The sequence below is a fragment of the Chiloscyllium plagiosum genome, chromosome 36 (assembly GCF_004010195.1).
Source record: "Chiloscyllium plagiosum isolate BGI_BamShark_2017 chromosome 36, ASM401019v2, whole genome shotgun sequence".
Classification (NCBI taxonomy): Eukaryota; Metazoa; Chordata; class Chondrichthyes; order Orectolobiformes; family Hemiscylliidae; genus Chiloscyllium; species Chiloscyllium plagiosum.
Window position 1 is genome coordinate 7497048 of NC_057745.1, and position 19031 is coordinate 7516078.

Below are 19031 nucleotides of genomic sequence, written 5' to 3' on the forward strand. Positions count from 1 at the left end.
TCAGGTGGTAGTGGAGGGCTCAATCCTACACACAGAATTTATAGCAAAAATTTGCAGTTGATTTACACATGAAAGAAGTGAAACTATCACTGTATTCTAACAGATGAAAGGCTTAACAGACAATCAATTTTTCAATGTATAATTTCAGTTACATCACACTGCAAATTTTTGCTATAAATTCTGTGCTACGATCGAGCCCTCCACAATCACCTGATGAAGGAGCGTTGCTCCGAAGTCTAGTGTGCTTCCAATTAAACCTGTTGGACTATAACCTGGTGTTGTGTGATTTTTAACTTTGTTCACCCCAGTCCAACACCGGCATCTCCAAATCATGACTCTTTTTAAACAATGGGATAACATTGGCTATTCTCCAACGCTTTGGGACATCACCTGTGACCAAAGAGAATACAAAGATGTCTGTCAATACTTCAACGATTTGTTCTCTTGCCTCCCTCAGTATTCAAGGATAGATCCTGGGGACTTACCTACCTTGATATTTTTGAAGCCGCACAACACCCCTTCCTTTTGATTAGCAACATGGCACTCCCTTCCTGGAGATCATTCTCCACCAATTCCTTCTGTTTGGTGAAAACCAACAAAAAGTATTCATTTAGGAATGCAGCGACCTCTTCTAGACCCAACAAATTTCCTCCGTCGTCGTTGAGTTGGACAACCTTGTCCCTTACTATCGTCTTGCTTTTTATATATGTATACAAAGCCTTGGGATTCTCATTAATCCTGCTTGCTAACAACTTTTCATGACCCCTTTTAGCCCTTCAAATTCCCTGTTTAAGTTCTTTCCTACTTTCCTGATATACTTCAAAGGGCTTCATCAATTCCCATCCTCCTAGACCTTATTAATGCTTTCTTTTTCTTTTTGACCAAGGTATTAACATCCCTGGTCATCCAAGGTTTGCCAAACTTTCCATTTCTATCCTTCATTCTAACAGGAACGTCACTCCTGAACGCTTACAAGCTGCCATTTGAAATACTGCCACATGTCTGGTGTGGATTTACCCTCAAACGGCCTCCAATCAAAATTCTCCAGTTCCTGCCTAATGTTGCTGTAATTCACCTTCCCCCAGTTTAACACCTTCACCTGAGGACTGCTGTTATCCCTATCCATGAGTATCTCAAAACTCACGGTATTATGGTCACTACTCCCGAGGTGCTCTCCCACTGAAATTTCACTCACCTGGCCGGGCTCATTTCCCAAAACCAGGCCCAGTAGAACCCTTTCCCTTGCTGGACTGTTGACATACTGTGTCAAGAAATCCTCTTGAATGGCCTTTACAAATTCTGCCCCATCCAAACCCCTAGCACAAAGTGAGTCTTGGTCAATATAGGGGAAGGTAAAATCATCCATCACAACTTGCTTGTTATACTACTTGCATTGAAACCCTTCATTTACTCCAACATTTAGTTTTCTGTATTCAATCCATCAAGAACCTGACAGACCAGGAACTGGATTAAGACTGGGATATGAACCAAACTAAGATCAGAAGCCAGACTAAAACATAGCACTGGACTGAGACTGGGAGCCAGACTGAGATTGATTTACTTTATGCATTATCTTTATAGCCAAAATTGAGAAGAGTTCAGTTTGAACCCAGATCCTCAAGGTAAAATGATAGGATCCAGCTTGCGAAGAAAATTATTCTTTGACCTGTTAGTCAATGATTTTGCTCAGATTTTGCTTTGGAGTATTTAATCGAAGTCCTACTCTATAATTATTTGAAGTAAAGAGGTATCATGAAGAGTGATGCTAGCTTATATAATTAATGACTACTCACTATTGAAGGCTATTATTTCCACGTCTCAGCCAGTGACAGCTTCATAATGGGTTACTTGTAAAAGGAGAACATGTAATGAGTTCAGCTGAATGGTTCTCCTTTGTTGAGTTGATCTTACAGTGTGTCTTTTGTTGGGTAAACCTATAGGAGGGTGCCATGATATGTAGAGAATCTGTGCCAGCTTGCTGCAGTGACGTTTACTCCTGTTCTTTATAAAAATGTTGGGAATGCTTTAAAATAACGCATTCCCCTTCACAACTGTCCAATCCTTAACCAAAAGAAAATGATCAGTCTCCGAAGGTGATCGTGTTCATGTTCAGAGAGGCTGGTGCACACCATACTTCCATGTCGTCTATAATTCCCCCACATAGTGTACGTGGGGGGGGGGAGGGCAGGAATTAGATCACGTACTTGCTTTCCAAGTGGAAAAAGGAACAATATTATGATTCTACGTACAGAACGTCTGTGATTTCCTGGAGTTGAGGTTGGATATGTTATAGGGAGTGAAATTTGAAGAGAGCCAGCTGCCTTATGTCTGAGTGACTTGGTCAGAGGTAAGCACACAGCAGCAGTGACAAGTGGATAATTACGAACACTCAAGGGGCAGGTTACCATCACCATTAGAGTGTTCCCAGTGTCATAGAACTCCGACAGTTCAGGAAGAGGCCATTGAGCCCATCAAGTCTACACTGAACATCTGAAGAGCATCTCACCCAGACCCAGCCTCCCCACTCCACAACCCCACACTTACCGTGGCTAATTAACTTAACCTACACATCTTCGGACTCTGGGAGGAAGCCGGAATGCCCTGAGGAAACCCACACGGACAAGGAGAATGTGTAAACTCCACACAGACAGACACCCGAGGCTAGAATTGAACCTGACAGTGAGAGGCGAACCACAGTACCAACCCATATCAGATGGATCTCCCACGGAGATGAAAAACTGGCAGATATCCAAGCAGCAGGCTGTGGATTGCCATTGGCACATTTTCTATACCTCCCTATCCTCAATCGCTAGGAGGTTAGGGGCTACAGCCAACGCCTCAAGCTGATGCACTGACCAGTTTCACACAACCCGTGCAGCTTCAAGGAACGCCTCAGTTTTGAAGGACCCTCAAGCTTCCCAATATGGCTTCAGTAGTGCCCCCTTTCTCCCGGTGAAATTATTGGCTGTCTACAGCTTCAGGCTTCTGATCGGTGCCTCTTGGGGAATGGGGGTGGTCATGACCTGTGGGTCAGCACCAGGACAATCTTCTTAAGATCCAGAGGATTCCACTTGGTGTCCTACAGATACAACAACCACATTTACATAGTGTCTTTAAACATAAAAAACATCCCAAAAAACACTGAGCTAAGTAGCTCTAAGGCCAAATAACTAAAATTTTAGGTGAAGGAAATGGCAAAGAGAGGAGATGAACAGATTAAAAGGGTTAGGGAGGGAATTTCAACATGTAGGATCTGAAACACTTCTTGCTGCACAATAGGTCAAGTCATCTTTTAGATGTTTCTGTTCACTGTCTAAAATAACTATTAGGTCCCATGCGTATGCTACTGAGGTAACGCTGTCTGTTTTCTGATACATTGCTGAGCGTATCAGAAAATACCAACTCTATTTTGTTTTGATGACATTTTCATTTGGAGCCAGAGAGAGAAGGAGGTTTCTCCAGTGCATCTTTTCGGACCAGCAAAGACTACAATTGTCCCCATGCCTCAGACTCCAATTGCCACGAGCAGCCCCCATCCCAATTACTGACCCCAATTACTTACCAGAGACCCGGTGAGGTATCTGGGCATAAGGCACTACAGTAAATGTGCCAGTGACGTGCACTGGTATATGTATGATCATCTCCAAGCCTTATTTTTCTCTTATTCTGGGATAATCCCACAAAAAGCAACAATCCGCCTCTGAAAATGAAACTGCTGCCAACAGTGACTTCAATTATTACAACGAAACTCAAAGATCCAATTTTGGACAATTTCAGGCATGTACACCTCCCGTTATGCTCAAGAAAACATTGAGGTAATTAATGCTCCCCTCTCATCCACCACAGGGTCTGCCATCCTCGGCGATATCCCTCTCAGTAAAGCCTGCGTTATGCTGAGTTATCCCCATCAGGGTCTGGGACATTTCCTGCCCAGGAAGGCTTGTCTGAGAATGTGGAGAGCTTTAAGAGGCATTGCCATAGAGAGAAGTGGAGAGCGAAAATGTCATTTTTGTTCAGTAGGCATTATAAGAACTCCATTTTGGTATTTTCCTACCTCAAATCTTTTCAGGAAGGCTGTTAGAAAATAATGACAGGGTTTGTGCTGAGATGGTATGATTTCTGACTGAGTCCTCCCACACTGCCAAAAACCTGCCTTGAGAAGGATTTTGTGCACTCATTACTTTGTATTTTATTCCACACGTTTGTATCATTTCACCAGTGTTGCCTAGTTAGAGTGGTGAGGCTGAGACACTTTGGGTAGATTCACCACCACAAACCCTTCTTGGTATTAGTCGGACCTATTGATACCATGTGGTGAAGATGCCCACAAAAACAAACATTTTGACATAAGTAAGGCTTAATTACGAGAAACACTCAGTTTATTCCATATTATTTAACAGCTAGTAACATTACATCTGAGATACGTAATGGTCTTTTGCGTGATGATTAAGCTCAAATTTAAGAGTAAACACAGATTACTGCTAACAATTGATGCACACTCAAAAACACATTCACACTTATCTCCTTACAAGATCAGCACTTTATCTCCAACTAAGAGATCCTATTTCAATGATTAGCCCTATCGGACATTATTTGCCATACAAAACATTGTCTATAATGAGCTCTTGTGGTCTGTGGTAGTGTTCCTAGCTCTGGATGAGGTGGCCTGGGTTTAAGTTTCACCTGCTGCAGAGGTGTGTCATTATCCTTCAGAATAGATAAGTAGAAAACATCATAATGTTCTGCAATCCTAGCCTCCTTCACACCCCAATCTCAATCTTTACCATCATTAGTGACCTTTGCCTTCAGCTCTATAATCTGAAGTTCCTATCTGCCTAAGAGCAGGAGATGATAACCCAGTGGTATTCTTGGCAGGCAATTAACCCAGAGACCTCAGGTAATGTCCTGGGGACCCAACGTCAAATCCAGCCATTGTAGAAGGTGGTATTTGAATTCAATTAAAATAAAAATCTGGGATTAAGAGTTTAATGATGACCCTGTCGCTGAATGTTAGAAAAACCCATGTGGTTCACTAATGCCCCACAGACGGGGGGAGGCGAAAAGTCTAGAATTACATGGCAACCATGTAACCATTGTTGATTAGCATAAAAACTCATTAATGAGCTCAATGTCCTTTAGGGAAGAAAATCTACTGCCCTTATGGAAGTGGCTCGGTGGTTAGCACTGCTGTCTGACAGCGCCAGGGACCCAGGTTCGATTCCACACTTAGGTGACTGTGTGTGGAGTTTGCACATTCTCCCTGTGTCTGCGTGGGTTTCCTCCAGGTACTCCAGTTTCCTCTCAGTCCAAAGACGTGCAGGTCAGGTGGATTGGTCATGGGAAATGCAGGGTACGGGGATAGGGTAGGGGAATGGATCTGGATTGGATGCTCTTTGGAGGGTCACTGTGGTGTTGATTGGCTGATTGGCCTGCTTCCATACTGTAGGGATTCTGTGATCTAATTGAATTATATAAAGATAAAGTAGCATCAATCTAGAACAAAAGATCATCAGGTGTGGGATAATGGGAGGGCAGGTTCAAAAAAGATAAGGAGGAATTATTTCTCTGAAAGGATCTCTGGAATTCACTACCTGAGAGCATGGTAATTGCAAGGACACTGAATAGATTGAAGGAAGAGATGGATTTTTAATTAGTATTAGGTCAAAGGTTACAGGGAATAGGCAGAAAAGTGGAGTTGAGGCTACGATGAGAACAGCCATGACTGTATTAAGTGGCAGAACAGACTCAAAAGACGAATTGCCTACTGCTGTTCGGAGTTCTTGTTTTTGTTATGTTCTTCCATTTCGGAGGAGCATTTTGATTCAGTGATATAGTTGGGCCAATTATGAAGAGACAGACAGGTTGAACGTATTGGTTTATTCTTGTTCTCAGGCATTTTTTGTTCCTTAAACTCTAATCATTATGTAAATAGCCTGGATTAGATGCAAGCTGCGGTTATTCACACTGTGGGTTATTCACAATGCACTTGGTCTGGCATCCCAATTAGAGGTACATGTCTAAAGAGTTTGGTGCATGTTGCATTTGGTATCTCAGCTACTGAAATGCTTTCTTTAAAAGCTTGATAGCATGTCACGTTGCCTTTGATTATGCACTGTTGTTATATCTTTACAGAATCTCACTGCCTGTGCTTGTCTGAACACTGGCCCCATCAAGAATGCCACTGTCATCCCTGGCAAATGTCCGAGCCCGGGCTGTCAGGAGGCCTTTCTGACTTTCATGTGCGTGATGTGCTTTTGCAGCCTCATTGGAGCTATGGCCCAGACTCCAGCTATCATTATACTTATCAGGTAGGCTATCCTGCAGCAATGCCTTGTTCCCAAGCTTTGACTCTTATCTCCTAAAATACGAATGATTATAACCAGCTCTTTAATTGTCTGGTGGAATTAATATCCTTACTTGGTGTAGAATACCTTAAAAAACATGTATTGACCAGCAGGTACCAAGTTCAAATCCTAGAATGTGCTCAATTAATTGGTTGAAGCTAACTAAAGTATTTCAGATATAACAGTTGACCCCAGTGCAACCAGCTATTTGCATATTCTTTTGTTATATGAGCATAAGCCAGGTCACTGTGCTGTGTGTATCATGGAGGTCACTACCGCAACATATAGGAAACTATAGAATCTACTTGGTCTCACACAGTAAAAGGAAAGTCACTTACCAGTTTATCTAGAAGTGTCCTTTACAAATAACAGGATATAGCTTCTCACATGTGGTTAGAATCTGCACTGTTTTTCCATTATTTTTATTTATTCTTTTATCAATTCTGATTTGTAACTGCGGACCGTGAGCTGGAAATGACCTATGGACTGTGAACAGCAGCTTGGCTTAAAAGAAAAACAAGCAAGCTCTGATTTGTTTATTTCTGAAGCCAGATCTGGATGTTAATTGCCGGTTTGTTCTTGATAAAAAGGTCCTACAGATGCTCTGAAACCAGGACAGAGCAGTAAGTTTAAACAGATAGCAGATATGTAGCATTAAATGAGGCCAGTATCTGAGAACTGGTTCTAGTAAGTCTGATAGAGACTTTATGCTCCAGCAGATGTTGAATGGTAACTGGGACCTCGTGGAGGGGTGCTCGGTCTGACAGGGATTGGCCAGAGTTTGAATTTGGTTTTGGACAGTGTTCCCTGGGAGAAGGAGCTAGGCTGTTGAAGCTATAGCATAAAGATTGGAGCTCCATGCCTAACCTCCCATTATCAGCTCTTAGACGTTCTGGGAATAGAAACTAAATATTACTAACTTCCTGAGTGAACTGAAAAGGTGATTCTGACTGACATGTTCAGAAAATCAACCAAGAAGCAATCTGCACTTTTAGAATACTCCTCTTGCAAATCACTTAAGTAATCTACCAATTTGTTATTTTCTCTTATTTATCTGTGTTCGTTTGTCTATCCTTTGCATGAATGGGGCAAGGTATTGAGTTTAAATCCATTGACATCAGTTGGACTACTTTGTTGTTTAATTTTGGTCTGCTAAACGTACTGTATTACTAATAATTTGCTTAGTCTTTCATTTATGCTGCAAAACTGGTGTCTCAAATTGATTCTTTGCAAAGTATGGGATTAGTTATTCAAAACAGGTTAGTGACCATGGAATGCTTTTTATTTCACTGTGTTGCGAATACCAGGATAGAAACACTGATTTGATTTGGTAGTTTATCACCATGTTAGCAATAAATTACAGACTACATTGACTTGATAGACATTGTTACAGAGACATTGAGAACCCAGTGTCTGGTCTCACCTCTTCAAAATCCTAAACTGTTGTGCCCACAGGTTCATGTGTCATCACAATAGTGGGTGGTGCTTATTGGCAGTCTTCAATATTAACCCTTTCATGTCCCTATGCAACACTCATATCTACAACATATCATACTTACTGATTCCCTTGTAGCTATCATTTCAGTTATCATTAGACCCAATGTGGTAAAGACACATGTAAACAGAGTACACTGTTCCAACAGACAGAACACTAGAGATCTTTTAAAATCCATATCATTCACATAGCTCACTTGGTATATTTATGAGGAATTAGAGGAAGAAACATAAATAACAATGAAAAAGATGATCCACAACCTCCTGATTGAATAATGTTGCTTGTTGATTTTTTTTTAATGTCTGGGACCTGGGTTCAAATCTAGTCTAGGCAAATGTGCAAAGACTCATCCAATTCACTCTAAAAGGTACGGTGTGATACTAGTTCAGAAAACCTTTGCTGCGGGGCCTATGACCAGCAAACCACACAGCGCGCCATGTCTAGCCACCGACTCCAGCAGCTCACAAAAGAGCAAATTTAAATACACAAGTGTTATAACATACTGGGAGACAGTGGCTTAGTGGTAATGTTATTGGACATGTAACCCAGAGGTCATAGAGTCAACTCCCACTAAATAATACTATAGCATTTAAAGGAATGTAAATTTCATTAAATAAATTTGGAATTGAAAACTAGTATCAGTAATATTGACTATGAATTATCAATGATTGTCATGAAAACCCATCTAGTTCACTGATGTCCTTCACAGAAGAAAGTATGCCATTCTTATCTGCCCTTGCCTACATGGGACTGCAGATCTACAGCCACATAGTTGACTCCTAAATGCCGTCTGAAATTTTCTTGCAACTTATTGAATGGGGCGGCATGATGTTTCAGAGGTTAGCACTGCTGCCTCAGTGCCAGGGACCTGGGTTCAATTCCGTCTGTGTGGAATTTGCACGTTCTCCCAGTGTCTGGGTGAGTTTCCTCCGGGTGCTCCAGTTTCCTCCCATGGTCCAAAAGATGTCCAGTAACATTACCACTAAGCCACTGTCTCCCAGTATATTATAACACTTGTGTATTTAAATTTGCTCTTTCGTGAGCTCTTGGAGTCGGTGGCTAGACATGGCGTGCTGTGTGGTTTGCTGGTCATAGGCCCTGCAGCAAAGGAGTTCTGAACTAGTATCACACTGTATCTTTTTAGAGTGAATTGAATTGGCCATGGAAAATTGCCCATAGTGTGCAGGGATGTGCAGGCTAGGTGGGTTAGCCATGGGAAAGATGGGGTTACAGGGATAGGATGGGGGTTGGGTCTGGGTGGGATACTCTTTGGAGGCTCGGTGCAGATTCAATGGGCTGAATGGCATCTTTCCGAATCCTAAGGATTCTATGATTCAAGGACAATTAGGGCATGGGCTAAAAGCCCATGATAGTCACAGCCCACAAAGAGAGTATATGTAAATTTTAAAAATGGACTAACATTAATGACTGGAATAGGGAACATTAATACAGTAGCAAACCCTCAAGGTTGTGTCGCTTAATGCTGCATCCAAACTGTGCTGTATTTGACCTGCTGGAGATTGTCAATTAGCATTACACATGTACTGCAGCAGACTTAGGAATATTGATAGAGAAAGGGAGCTTTTTTCTGTGTCTCCTTCATGCTATTCCTGACTTGCAAGTGACTAAATTGGTTTAATGTGCCTGAAATTGAAAAATATTCTATTCCTTTGAATTTGCATTTCTTACTTTTTGGATCTAACAAGCATTTTTTAAATGCCAAAATTTGGCAATGACTATGTTTAATCAAGGAGAAAGGCTCGTCATGATTTTGAAAATGGCTGAGTGGCAGGCAGTACAGAGGTATTGAACCTTATGCCCACACTTTTTAAAATTTTTTAAATTTAATTTACCTGTCCATGTTAAGAAATGTACACAGAATAAAACGTAAGCAACTTGACGAGTGCTTCCTTAAATCTTTCACTTTGTAATAAATCTTTGTCAAAAGATGACAAAAATTCAGCAATGTTGTACTTGAAATTTAATGAGTCGGAAAATAACAATTGTCCATCTGGAATCCCAGCTTTCATTTTTTATTCCCTCTGGCATTAGGTCAACTGTTTGAAGTGGTTTGTAATTTGTGAAAGAAATAATTGCAATGGATGTAACCAGTTGCAATGCAGTTGTGGGACCAATTGATTTTGAGCATGCTAATTAATAGCCATTATATCTGCCCATGTTTTTCCTGCAGGGCCGTCAATCCTGAGCTCAAGTCGTATGCGCTGGGAGTTCTGTTCCTGCTTTTGCGATTGCTCGGTGAGTTGCTGTAGACCTGGTTTTATTTTGTGCGATTAAATTGAGAAAAATAGGAGGTAAAGGGCTGTGGGGTTGCAAAGAGTGGGTGAGAAGATGAGATGAAGCAAGAAATAATGCTTGGGTGACAAGTTTGGGGATTACAAAGAATTGCTGGGGAAAATGGAATATATTTAGGAAAGATGTTTTGACAATTTAAAGTTTTGGGAAAAAAAATAAACTAAAAGTTGGAGATGGGGTGACAGTCTTGATTTCAGCACAAGTAAAGTTGCCGTAAGCTTACCAGAGCATAGGACTACTCTCTTATTAAAGCGAGATGACTGGTGGTGGTTTAAGCTGACAGTCACCATGTCTCAGGTGAGGGAAGAAGGAAAGTGTTTTCTGGTAACCTCAGCTGGTCCAGGAATTTAAGCCACATAATGGCCTCACTCTGCATTGCAAATTGGCCAACCAGCAAACAGAGCCAACCAGCCCAAGTAAAGTGAGGGAATAATGCCACATTTGGAAGGAACAGATGAAAGCTAATAGCAGCAATGAACAGGAACACAACAAGGCAAGAAAAGGTTCAAAAGAGAGCCAGAGCAGGGAGACTTCAGCAGAGAGAAAACCAACACCATTCAGCAAAAACCTTTTCTTGCATTGAAACCAGGAGTATGGAATCCATTGAAAATAGGGACATGATCTAGATCAGAGGCAGAACTGGCAGGTGAGTGCTTGAATGACAAAGAGTTGTTGACCTTAGAAATGGATTGGGAATTGACAAAAAAAAATCTTCCATCCAGCATTCAGAGTATACAGCAAGGCTGTAATGTCACTTATTCAGAAGATGAGAAATTAAGTATGAGAGAGAGAAGTCTTCTGCCCCAGGTTAAAAGCAGTGTGAAATCCTAAAAGCTCTTCCTATTCAGTGATGTGTAGCAATGTGTCAACTTTGGCTCAGTGGTAACACTTATGCCTTTGAGCTGGAAGGTTATGGGTTCATTCTCCACAAAACCTTTATCATATGTCTGTTAATATTTTGATGCAGTACTGAAGGATTATGGCCCAGTAAAACATGTTGCCTTGCAGCTTGCTCAATGTTAAACTAACACTGTCTCTGCCTTGTCAGGTGGATGTTAAGATCCTCTGGTACTATTCAAAGAAAAAGTAGGGATTTGATTGACGAGGTTAATCCAGCAATCCTGCCCTGCAGATGTGAAACCTTGCAAATTCTCTCTACGTTTTATTACAATTTCATAATCCAAGTTTGCTTTGAGTTAACCACCTTGTTATAATGGCTGTAGTTACTTGCATATGGTTTAACTGTGAATTGTAAACCTGCTGTAATTACTACTATCAATCCATATTTCTTCTGCAGCAACTCTGCTGTGCTACAAAGACCAGAGTAATTGAAATCAATTACATGGTTAATACTACTGAAGTCTGATTCCCTTAAAGAATTCAAAATGTTGCATTATGCTGCAGCTGCTCCAGTATTCATTGTTCAATGTAAATTGTTTTGCTTAGTTGGCAATTTGGATAAATCATTAAAAAAACTAATTACTTTGTACTTCAGGATTCATTGCTGCTCTGCTTAGAGTAAGTTGCAAAGTTTAGTCGAAGCATTCACTGCCTGTCATCTAAAGGCTGAATGTTTTCTATTAGTAATCAGATTTAATCCTGAAGTAATCTGTCACCTTCTCCATTTTAAATCTGTTTCACTTGCCCAAGTACTATGGTAATTATTTGTGCACAAAGTTCTATGCACTGTAGACTATAATGCTTATTTGGGTTCTTTGTTGATTGTTCAAAACACCTCAGTGGTATAAATCATTTATGCGGCAAGTGAAAGGCAGGACAGGGTGGAGGATTATTTTGGATGTATGTTATTAGCAAATCAGGTTTAGGATACATTATTCTTACTGTGATATTGTAAGTTTCAATTGTGAGGAAGACTGACCACAACCCCACTTGCAAAGTTTAGTAGAAGCATTCACTGCCTGTTTGTTCTTATGGTCAGGAATATTGATGCCCAAAACTGATTTCCCCCAATACCACAATCACAACTTGCCTTTCTGTACTGTCTCGAATGTGGTAAAATGTCCCATGGTGCTTCATAGGAATGTTATCGAACAAAATATAACGCTGAGCCCAGGAGGTGATACTGACTTTAATATTAAATTAAGAGGTTTGGCAGAGCGGCTCAAAAGTAGGAAAAAGTAGAGAGGCAGAGATGATTAGGGATTCCAGAACTTAAGACTGTGGCAGTCAATTATGGAGCAAACAAATCCGAGACCAGAACTAGATAAAGAATCAATGTTAGATGGTTTCAGGGTCTCACAAAAAGGTACTTATGGTGAGAAGTGGACACAAGAATTGTTCACAAAACAAACAGCAAGTAAGATGGACATTAATCTTGTCTGCCCCAGCTTTCCATGTGTGCAAAGCACCTAAGCAACTCCCTTTGCCTTCAGTGACCCTGTAAATAAGGAGGGGATTTATAAATTCAAGGCCTTACCCAACCTGATCATAGAGAGGTCACTGCGCACAGCCTTGATGGATGAATGGGACTTCTTACATATACAGGGGTCAGCTAAATGGGGGAAATGTAGGTAATTATCTCAAACTCAAAATGAGGACTGTAGATGCTGGAGATCAGTCGAAGAGTGTGGTGCTGGAAAAGCACAGCATCAGAGGGGCAGGAGAATAGCTCATGAAGAGCTTATGCTCGAAACTTCAATTCTCCTGCCCCTCTGATGCTGCCTGACCGGCTGTGCTTTTCCAGCACCACACTCTTCGATACTTCTTGCAAACTCCAAATCTCACTTTGCCGTCGTCAAACGAACAATGAAGCTGTGCTCTGAGACACGAAATGCTGAGTTATGCTCCAAGGGCAATCAGTTGCATGCCAACTTGCATGGCAGCAATGGCCTGTAGTCAGATTGCAAAAATGCAGTAAATCTCCTTGGTGAAGCTATCTGAAAATTAGGCTACAGCTGGAGAGCTATGTGCAGTTCTGATCACCATCTTATAAAAAGAATGTGACTGTACTAGAGAAGGTGCAGAGGAGATTCACCAGGATGTTACCTGGACAAGTGATTTCTCTGAGGAGAGGCTGGATAGTCTGGGGTTGTTTTCCTTAGATCAGAGGAGGTTGAGGGTGGACTTGACTGAGGGGTACAAAGTCTTGAAGGAGATAGAGTAGTTAGGAAGAAATCTTTCCCCTTAGTCAGAGTCAGTAAGGAGGGGACACAATTTTGAGATAGAAAGGAGGCTTAAAAAGGAGATTTGAGAAAAGCTTCTCAGTATTGTGGGTATCTGGAACTCATTGCCTAAAAGGGCGAGATGTTGGAACTCTTAAGAAATTAAACTATTTAGAATAAACACTTGAAATATCATAGCATGCAAAGCCACAAGTCAATACTGGAAAATGGGATTAGAATAGATAGATGTTTAGTATGAGCATGATGGGCTGAAACACCTCTTCCTGTGCTGTAAAACTCAGTGACTTGTGGTCAAATTTGTACATTGAAGCAGTCCTGAGTCATCCGACAAGTAAAGAGGGTTAATATATGCCCATAAATATAGTTAAAGCTCGATTAATTCAACAGAACAGAAGCATAGTTCATTGCTGCATTTCTTCAACGGTAAGAAACATTCTTTCAAAATCCAGGGAAGGTTGAAAGGAGTGTTTACAACCAAGATGTTCAATGAGTAACCTGAAAGAATCCTAAAATCTTCCAGCATTGATGGAGGCTGCTGAAAGAGGATTGGTACTTTGTTTCACAATCCAACTTAGTTTGTGATCTTGCAGGTACCTCATTACATTTCTGCCAATTTAATTTTAAAATCATTTACACTATTGACTTCCACCTTAAGGATAGATTATTTCAGATCCCAAAAAAGCTCAGTGTGAAGAACATCTCTCTGTTCAGCATCTGAGATTTTTTGATGAGGATTTTACATATGTCACCTTTGACCACTAGCTACCTCACTAGATGGATTCATCTTTCTCCACTTTGCTCTAACTGAATCCTTTTGTCATCTTGAAAACCTGAACAAAGTTACCATCTAACCTTTTCATCCATGGGGAGGACATCCAACTTTCCCAAACGTTCCTTATAATTGAAGATTCTCATCTCTGTAACACTTTCTAATGAGGGTTCACAGTATGATGTGGAACACAGTAACATAAAGTAATACATTAATTTTAATTGCCTCACTTCCCTAATGTCAGACTGCTGCCTAATTGCTATGACCCACTATTCAATTGATAGCAATGTCACTAAAATTGCAATGAAAGAATGTACAAGTTGTCACTGCAATGGCTGTCATGATTTGACCTTAAAATGATGTTCCCAGAATGGAGTTTGTTAGGTGGGGAACTTCTGGATTTTGATTCAATAACAGTAATAGAATGGGAGAGCATGCTGAACGGTATTGTTTTGAAAATGGTGAGCTCCCCATATTTTGCTGTTATTATTCATTCTTTCTATAAAGATCACTGTGTGGGAAGCTGATGACAAGCTCACCCTGCTGAGTTACTGCACTATATTCTGTAGATTAGTGCTTATGGCACCTACAGTGCACTCAGCAGGCAGGAAGGGTCAGATCTGAAATATGACGGTGGGCTGCTCCATGTTGAATTCAATGGTCGGAGCCTGAGAACGTTTCTAGTCCACCTTTTGTCAATAGAGGCCGAGGTGTAACACACCAAGAGTTATCTATAAGGTTTCAATTCTAGTTCATTGGGATTTTAAATCTAACAGGGCATAAAACGTATGCTGATAACTTATGCTTCATGCCATCCATCCATCCATCCATCAATAATCAATCAATCAATCAAATCTCTCAACCATCACACCCTATCTAATCTGCATGATTTTTGCCTTGATTAATTATTTAGATTCATTAAAATTAGCAGCTTTCTTAATTATCTTGGATTTATTGAACAACATATTCTACTCATCTGTTGAAGCATTATTCCTTTCAAGTGTTAATCGTCTCCCTTCAATACATCTTGCTTGGCCGTACAAGCTGGATTACAATAGCTTTGTGAAGGTCATTCGCAAATGTGAAGAACAGAAGTTTCAGAACTAAATTGTCAGATTCCGTTAAGTCACTGGTTGCAGCTTCAACAGTTCTTCAGGATGACCGAGTGCTGCTTTGAGCAGAGTTCTCTATTGAATTTGTCTCTTAATTCCATGTGCCTCACCTTCATTACGCATTTTGTGGGCACCTTGTCAAAGTCAAAGTATAATGCATCAATCACATCCACAAACATGGACACATCCTTAAACCAATGTTGTCAGATTTTCTGAGTACATCACTCTTGTTCTGCTAGTTCTCATTTTATGTTGAACTTCTGATCTTCAATTGCTTGACAAGTACCTTCCTCATCAACATTGAGCTAAGGGGTTTCGGACTCCCAGGCTCATAACTTTGTATTGTAGGAGATTGGAATCACTTATACAATTGTACTGCTTTTCTGCATCATAGGATGTAGGACTGAGGATTTGAGGATCTGAGTTCAGAAGTAGAAATCTTATTGCAGTTATATAGGTCTTTGGTAAAACCTCACCTGGAGTATTGCAAGCAGTTTTGCTACACAAGAGAGGACATGCTTGTCATCGTGTGCAGTGGACATTCACTCAACTAATACCAGTGACCTCAGAGGAGAGATTAGTTCAACTGGGCCTGTATTTACTAAGGTTTCTAAGAATGAGAGGGGATCTGATAGAAACCAAGTTCTAACAGAGCTGGACAGACTGGATGGGGAAAGGGTTTCCCCTGGTTGGGTAGTCTAGAACCATCGGTGACAATCTCAGGGATTTAGGACTGAGAGGAAAGATTTCTTCATGCAGAGAGTGGTCAATTTAGCTGTGGAAGTTGCAAGATTGAGTATATTCAAGAAAGATTAAAATGATTTTAGATAAAAAGAGAGGAAGTGAGAATATGGGGCATTGAGCTAGAGATGAGCAGACTTGAGTCTAAGAAACTAGCAGTAGTAGTTCACTTTGTTTTAGTGATTCAGTGAGTGGTGAAGGCTGTTGTCTAGTTCGCTCCCATTCTTTTTTCCCCTTCAGTATTTTTCAGTAAATTCTGCTCAGAGCCCTATGCCTCCTGAGTCCTCCCCTTTTGCATGGAGTGACTGGCTGCAGTCCTGACCTGTGACCTCCCAATACCCCTTGATCCCTCCTTCTGTCTTACTGCATGCTTCACTTGACCAACACATGGAACTGGGAGCTGGGTTTGACACTGCTCGACTCAACTTAAGGGGCAATAAACACACAAACAGGGTGAGATATCACTGAGCAAACTCACTGACTATCTGCAGCCGGTACAACCTGGATCAGCAGCTTCAGAGCAGTAGGAAAAAGAACAATTTCATTCATTAAAAGTCATTCACAGCATGGCTGGGCCAGCATTTATTGCCCATCCCCAGTTGTCCTCGAAGGTGGTAGTGATCTGCCACCTTTATCTACTCCAGTTCATTTAGTGCAGGTAAACACAATGCTATTAGAGTGGAAATTCCAGAATTTTGACCCACAAAACATCAACTCTAATTAAATTGTTTACCCATTGGTCAGCCTTATTCTATTTGTGTAACACTTTGCAATTTTGTTTCTGTCCATCCTGATAGGTTTTATTCCTCCACCTCTCATCTTTGGCGCTGGGATTGATTCAACGTGCTTGTTCTGGACCACTATCTGTGGGGAGCTGGGAGCCTGTATGTTATACGATAACGTAGTTTATCGGTACCTCTACATCAGCATCGCCATCACACTGAAGACATTTGCATTCATCCTGTACACAACAACCTGGCACTGTCTGCGGAGGAATGCCAGTAAGTACATCAGGGATGATGAGAGAAATCTCCAGCCACTAACTGCGAGTGACCTTTTTGCATCAACCTTAACATTGGACACTGCAGGAAGGGACTCTAGCCAACCTCCTTCTCAAAAGACCAAATTTATCTATAATCTTGAGGACCATGAATGGTGCGAAAACATGGAATCAGTCCTATAAAAGAAAAAACTTGAAATTAGTTTTGTACTTTTTTTCTTTTTTGGAGATGGAGGAAGAGAAACACCGTGAGAATGCCCGGAAGATGCATTTGTAGACTTTTAAACATTTTTTTTCAAAGTTCCTGTTTCCAAGCCATGGACAGAACCTTCTAATGACTGCACGATGGCTTTCAAACACTTGTTAATGTTTGTGGGGAAAATCCAAGGGAGTTCATCCATGTTACACACTAATTGTCAAGGACTGTAATGACAAACATCATGAGTACCATGTCTTGGAATGCTGTGGTATGCCACCTCACAGGGTGAGGGACATGGGTATGATCATCCCACTAGTGCCCTATCAATTTCAGCTGTGGGCATTTGGCAGATCAAAGCCAGGGACTTCCATTACAGCAAATTGGTAGGACCAGTTTTACCTTCAAAATGGACTGTTTTTACTTGGTATTCAGAATGACCAAACCCCCAGAAAGCTTTCCCTTTACCCGGGGCACAGGATAAGGCGAAGGGGTGGGGAGGGTGGGCAAAAGGAGAGGAACAACTCCAAACCCCAAATCATCCAACCTATGACAGCTGGAGTTGACCATTTTAAAAAGGCACAGTAAATAACAGATCTACAAAAAGTCACGATAAAGGGAGAAACGGGCTACATTTGAGCTCAAAAGGTAGATGATGCGTGCCGCAGAATTCAGTGAAAACAGCTTGACCGAAATAAAGAACAAAGGACCTCTAAGAAATGAGATTGTAACAAAGTCTGTGAACACTTTGTTCTCATGTAAATAAATTTGTGACCTTCCCTACACTTAGCAATAGATGAAAGAAACAATTTGCCTCATTGGTGTCAGTCAAAATGGTTTAATCTTGTCAATAGAGGTTTTTCCCTATAGAAATTGCTGTTTCTCATGCTGACAATTCCCCAAAAAATGACCGATTTGCAAATTGCGTGTTATCTGAAAGATTGAGTTTTTACATAGCAGTATGAGAGCTCCCTAATGGTTAATTGAAAAACACCAGCCTATTTAACCTTTATTTAACTTTGAATTACCAATGTCACACACATCCAACACATAGATGCATTAATGGAGGGGGAAGGCATTGATGTAGTTCTAATCACTAGTAATCCAGAATGCAGGGATGGGTTTGAATTTTACCATGCCAGATGGTGAAATTTAAATTTCATGAAAAGATCAGTTAATGATCTATAACACCATTAATTATTGTAAAAAGCAATCTGGTTCATTAATGACCCTTTAGGGAAAGGGGTCTGGTGCACTTAGCTGATCTGGCTTATTTGTGACTCCAGACTCTCAGCTGGAAAGTGGAAATGAGTGTTGGATCCTATTGAATGGTGGAGAAAGCTCAAGGGGCTAATAGGGTTCCTAATTTCCTGTGTTCTATTTTTGTAGAATCTTATGGACTCTTAACTGCCCTCTGAAATGGCCTCAGTAAGCCAGCCAGCCAGTTCAAGTAGCAATTAGGAGTGGTCCAGGCAGTGGTGCACATATCCCAGGAAGAAATAATAAAAAAATTACATATCTATGTTGGACCTTTGGAAGAGCTATTTACTTAGAATCATAGAGCTGTACAGCATGGACAATTCAACACATCCATGCCTCCCAGATACCCTAAATTAATCTTGTCCCATTTGCCAGCACTTGGCCCATATCGCTCTAAACCATTCCTATTCATATACCCATCCAGATGCCTTTTAAATGTTGTAATTGTACCAGCCTCTGGCAGCTTATTCCATACATGCACCAATCTCTGCATGAAAAAGTTGCCCCTTTTAAATCCTTCTCCCCTCACCTTAAACCTATATGCCCTCTAGTTTTGGACTCCCCTACCCTGGGGAAAAGGCCTTGGCTATTTACCCTAGCCACACTCTTCATGATTTTATAAACCTCTATAAGGTCACCTCTCAGCTTTCAATACTCA

General features: G+C 41.0%; 1 protein-coding gene across 1 annotated transcript in view; it reads left to right on the forward strand.

The window, feature by feature from the left end:
* slco3a1a (solute carrier organic anion transporter family member 3A1a) overlaps positions 1-18731 on the forward strand; it is a 182895-nt gene extending 164164 nt beyond the window's left edge. The window contains exons 8-10 of the mRNA XM_043677221.1: positions 6133-6308; positions 10031-10095; positions 16715-18731. Coding sequence (XP_043533156.1) covers positions 6133-6308; positions 10031-10095; positions 16715-17100 — 627 coding nt within the window. The 3' untranslated portion in view covers positions 17101-18731. The remainder of the gene's footprint in view (positions 1-6132; positions 6309-10030; positions 10096-16714) is intronic.
* Positions 18732-19031: the final 300 nt, after the last annotated feature.